This window comes from Balaenoptera acutorostrata, chromosome 4, assembly GCF_949987535.1.
Source record: "Balaenoptera acutorostrata chromosome 4, mBalAcu1.1, whole genome shotgun sequence".
NCBI lineage: Eukaryota > Metazoa > Chordata > Mammalia > Artiodactyla > Balaenopteridae > Balaenoptera > Balaenoptera acutorostrata.
In genome coordinates this window covers 24,913,783-24,919,463 of record NC_080067.1, presented here as the reverse complement: position 1 = coordinate 24,919,463, position 5,681 = coordinate 24,913,783, and the positions used below count along the sequence as shown (strand labels likewise).

Here is a 5,681-nt window from a genome sequence, read left to right as displayed (position 1 = left end):
ACCTGGCCAGGACACCAGGTGTAGCTCAGGGCTCTTGGCATAATCAGTATTGGGGCCCTGAATGTGGTGGCTACTGTCCCTGCCTTGTACCACCACCTCTTGTCCACGGCTCTACTGACCTCAATAGTCTCACGTCTAGGGTCATCATTCTCCTGGGCCCTGTGAGTCCTCACTGTGAGCTCCCCTCCCAAGGGAATGTGGTCGTGTCCTGAGACAAAGGCAGTTACTGGGGGTCTGGTATAGACACTCCCAATTTCCTCTTCGGGTCAGACCCTTTATAACTGGGTGCAGGAAGTCCTTTCACCTTCTCTAACCTTAGTTTCCTACGTGTGAAGTGGGGAGAATGCCATCTACTGTGCAGGGGGGTTGTGAGATAATGTATGTAAAATGTTCTTAGAACACGGTAAATGCTTAGTAAATAGTAGCTATTTACTGCTTATTATGTTTATAATCTGCCTTTCCAACTTCACAGTGTAAAGCCCTGTTCTCAGAATCTTGAACAGTGCCTGGCATGTAACCAACATCCAATGAATGGTAACCAATATCATCATCATCATCCTAAAAAGGGGTCTGATCTGTTAGAAAGTACTGGTCCAGGTGTTTTCATGGCATGACCTCTATGTAATTTAGAAATGGCTTGCTGTGCACCAGATCAGATACCTTTCCTTCTGCCTTATTTTTGTTTACTCTAGACGCCCAAATAACGTCAGGGTGGTTTATCAGGCCCACTCACTGGGCTTTCTTGGTGTCAATCAATACTGACTATTCAAACAGTATGAACTGCTTGAACCACTGTGGGACACAATTAGCAAATAAATCCTGGTCCTGGGTAGGGTACACGATGGCTCTCTACAGTCCCACTGGGAGAGGAAATGTGACAGAATTTGGGCACAGGAAGCCAGGCACAAGATGGATATCACTGAGTGAGACTCAGGACTTTTTGCAACAGTGGTCATCTGGGCACAGTGAATGCTTTGTACTACCATTTGAGACTCTAAGGCACAGGCCCAGGGTACCAGCCTGACAGTACTCTTGACATTGGCTCTAATGAGGGCCATTCTGTTATTCCCCAAGAATGCATAACTAGCTTTTTCAAAGTCCTATTTATTTTTATTCACTTTAGGAGTAATACCTGGATGCATATTTTAGAAAATCTAAACAGCATAGTTAAAGCTGTAGCTCCCTTCAACTCCCCACAAACTACTAATCCACTATTGATGTGAGAAGATGCTTTTCTATGTATCAATATTTACAAACTTAACACAGGGAATTAGTTTTCTTCCTGGAATGGCAAAGTATGGTGGGTCTTCTTCTGCAATATGTTAGAGCTTATTGCGATTTGGTATTGTCATCAGCAAAGTACATTGTCTCTTCTACCTTTTATTGGAGAGACTTTTTCCAACACACAATACAGGCTTTTATATGAAAATGTTGTATAAGAAAGGACAGCTTCAAACATTTCTTGTACAGCAACCCTGTTGTATTTGCCTGAAGCAGAATAATGGTAGTGCCCCTCTTGCAGTTTCTATTAATAAGAGTACTGGCATTATTGATACTATGTATAAAATAGATAACTAATGAGAACATTCTGTATAGCAAAGGGAACTCTACTCATTGCTCTGTGGTGACTTAATGGGAAGAAGATCCAAAAATGAGGGGATATATGTATATGTATATCTGAATCACTTTGCTGTACAGGAGAAACTCACACAACATTGTAAAGCAAATATACTCTGATAAAAATTAATTTTAAAAACGGGAAAAAAAAGAGTATTGGAAGTCCTAGCCACAGAAATGGGGTAAAACCATGAAATAAAGGGAATACATATTTGATATGAAGAAGGAGAACTGTCACCATTTTCAGATGACATAATACTTTGGAAATAGAAAAACATTAAATTCACCATGCCGAAAATATCAGCACTACAAAAAAACTTCCACAAACTCACAGCGTACAAGATGAATACACAAAAACTTACTGCTTTTCCATAAAAAATGAAGGAACTCCCTGAAAGAAAAAGAAAAAACATGAGAAGAAGAATGTCTTCTCAAATCGCGCCTAAAAGAATTCAACACCTCAGGATACACTTAACCAATGAGGTGAAAGACCTATATTCTGAAAACTATAAAACACTGATGAACCCAATAGAAGATGATACATAAAAATGGAAAGAGAGCCCGAGCTCTGGGATTGCAAGGATTAAGATTGTTCAAATGGCCATACTACCTGAAGCAATTTACAGACTGAAGGCAATCCCTAGCAAAATACCCATGACGTCTTTCTTAGAACTAGTACAAATATTCCTAAAATTTGTAGGGAGGCACACAAGACCCAGCATAGACCCAGCATGGCCAAAGCAAAGAAGACGGCTGGAGCTACCACGCTCCCAGGCTTCAGACCAAACTACAAAGCTACAGAAATCAAAACAGTCTTGTACTGGCACAGAAACAGACACAGAACTCAATGGAAAAGGACAGAGAGCCCAGAAATGGGCCCAGAAGTAAACCCAGGCAGCTACGGTCAATGAGTCAACGACATAGGAGGCATGAGTACACAACTGACAACAGACAGTCTCTTCCACAAGTGGTGCATGCAAAACTGGACACCTACATGGAAAACAATGAGACTAGAACATTTCTACACACCTTCCACAAACCTGAACTCAAAATGGGTGAAAGACCTAAAGGTGAGACCTGAATCCCTAAAACTCCTCGATCAGACACTGGCAGAACACTCTTGGACATAAATCGTAGCACTCTCTTTGGCAAGGCATCTGTCTCCTCAGGCAAAAGTCATCTAAGCAAACCTAAACATACAGGACCTAGTTGAACTTCAAAGCTTTCGCACAGCAAAGGAGACCATCAACAAAACGAAAAGGCAACCTAAAAATGGGACACAATATCTGCATGTGAAATGGCTGAGAAGGGGTGAATCCAAACGTATAAACAGCTCATACAGCTCCATAGGAGAAAAACCAACCAACCAACCAACAACCCAATCAAACCATAGGCAGAACATCGGAATACACTTCTTTTTCCGAAGATGACAGGCAGATGGCTATCAGGCACCTGAAAAGATGCTCCACATCGCTAATCGTTAGAGAAATGCAAATCCAAACAGCCATGACATATCACCTCACACCTGTCACAGTGGCTAGCATCCAACAGGCTCCAAATAAGAAATCTTCGCAAGGAGATGGGAGAATAGGGAAGCCCCATACATTGTTAGTGGGAATGGCAATTGGGGCAGCCACTATGCAGAACAGCATAAAGCTTCCTCAAAACACTACAAAGAGAGCCACCATGTCATCCAGCCATTTCACTCCTGGATACACATCCCGAGAACAACCAAACCACTCATTAGAAATGATACATGCACCCGGATGTTTCTAGCAGCACTACTGACTATAGCCAAAACATGAAAGCAACCCTAGTGCCCATCCACAGACCAACAGATAAAGAGGAAGTGGGATACACACACACACACACACACACACACACACACACAAGAGGTGACAGCCGCCATCCAGAAAAGTTCACACTGGGCAGAGGGTTGTCATAAACTAGCACGGACAATAGGGACCAAACCCTGTGGTCAAAAGAGAGTTAACAATTACTCTATTGGGGAGGGGAAGGGGCAGTGGTAGGATGCCTGGGAAAGGATGCCTCTTTAGAGAAAAGTGCTGGCCATTGGGTTTGAAGGGGAATTGGAGTGTGTGGGTGGGGTAGAGCTGCTTAAGGGTGCCCTCCCTAGAGAAAACCTAAGCAGCAGTCGGGCTGTCTGAAAGCACACTGTATTTCAAGAGGCTTTTCTGTGCCAGGGTGAGCTTCCTTCCCAGGGTTCTAGTCAGCCACGGATGCAAAATTCTGCAATGCAGTGTGCATCCAAAACGCATCTGGCCCTTGTGATGCTTGTCGGGTGGGCAATGTACACACAGGCGTCATCAGAAGACTCTGTCGTGGTCCCCAGCCTGGTTTGGAGGATTGGTGGCTGGGCCTGGGGGAGAGGCAGTTCATTCCAACATCAGGCATCTCCGGACCTTGCGACGTGGACCGTGAGAGCGTTGGGGGCGCTCGTGGGGACCCGAACAAAGGGAGGGAGGTAGAGGTTGGAGTGATGAGTCGGGGAAGGGCTCCGGAAGGTGCAAGTCCAGGTTGTCGTCGTGGTGAGCAGAGCGTCTCTCTGGACTGGGGTTGGGCACCCGAGGCCAGGGCTCTGGGACAAAGCCCTGCACACCGGGGTCTGACACCCTTCGGCGGGACTGCGGAGCCCAGCGTCGCAGCCGGCTTCAGCATCCATCCCAGGCGGCAGGAACTCGGTGTCCGCGTCCGCATCCGCATCCTCCTCCTTGGCCTCTTCTTGGCAGGCCATCTCTGGGACAGCTGCACACAAGAATCTCGGCTCCAGGGCCATGTACTCCCCGGGAGCGCCCAGGAGAGCGGCCCGTTCCAGGCCCTGTACCCACGGAACTTCCACACCCGAGCCCAGGAGAGCCTCGTGGACCAGCAGGAGGATGTGATCTCTGAGAGACACTTGCCTCATGGACGTGGGCTCGGCCTCCAGCAGCACTTCGACGTGGTCCAGGGGCAGGTGCAGGGCACAGCCGGCAGGCAGGACCAGCACGGAGGTGAGCGTGCTCACGGCTGGGGACTCAGGCATGTTGTCCAGGCTGGGAGCCGCCTCGGACTCGGACTCGGGGCCCGCGGGCTACTCCGTTCGGCGGCGCTTGGCAAGGCCCGGTCCTCCGGGTTGCGGTCACCACCGGGCCGCACAGGACGTGCTGGGGCTGCGGGGCCAGCTGCCCATCTCCTCGACCGACAGACGGCGCTCCCGGGGCCTGGCAGAGGGCGAGGAGGCGCTCGGTCCTGCACGCTGTGACGCGTTTCCACGACGGGTGAGGCAAGCCGAGGCGGGCCGGGTGGGGTCCAGGAACGGCGCGATGCGGGGCTAGTCCTCGGAGCTCTGGGGCCGCCTCCCAGGAGTCCCACAGTGCAGGCTGCCAGGAGAGCCACGTCCGGCACCTCAGCTCCCTGCTCACCGAAGCCCACTCCTCAACACACCCACAAGCGATGGCCAAAGCTGTTGCAAGTGAGACTAGCACAGCTAGGGGCGCCATTAATACATCCTCACGCCAGGCTCCGCCCCCTCTGAGGCTCCGCCCCTGTAGAACTCGCGGTAGCCCAGCCTTGTGATAGACAGCCCTGGCTGGGGGGGGGGGGGGGCGCGGGGGGGGGGGGAGAAGAGTTCACTGTAGGGAATTACTCTTAGAGGCCTGCAGGGGGCTCCCCGAACCATCCTGCCCCTCTAGGGCTAGGCTTCCAGGGTCCAGTGTAGGTCCCTCCTCCCACGGAAGCCCCGCCCCGGATGCGTCCTGGCCTCTTTTCTTTGGGTCCCATACTGGGGGTGAGTCTGGGATGGCATCCTTAAAAGTCTCCCTGGGCCGAAGTTGTCAAGGACGCTCAGATCCACCCAGCGGCCTTGAAAGGGAAAGCGGTCTTAGGAGTAAGGCTCTTAACAGCAGCCGCTGCATGATCAACTTCTATTGATATATCTATCCCTTGAGCACGACGATGGTCATGGTGATACTTCCATCAACCGAACCACGAGTCCACTTTCTCTAATGGGACCTAAACTACACCCGAGAGGTGTAGCTGTTGTAACCCAATGGACACGTGATGAA

At 49.6% G+C, this 5,681-nt stretch overlaps 1 protein-coding gene across 1 annotated transcript; it reads right to left on the bottom strand.

Annotated features, from left to right (window-relative positions):
• Positions 1-4,024: 4,024 nt before the first annotated feature.
• On the bottom strand, positions 4,025-4,660 carry LOC103003994 (proline-rich protein 23A-like). Its single transcript, XM_007170382.1, has one exon. It carries the CDS (start codon positions 4,658-4,660, stop codon positions 4,025-4,027), a length of 636 nt encoding a protein of 211 aa, XP_007170444.1.
• Between the last annotated feature and the right edge of the window lie 1,021 nt (positions 4,661-5,681).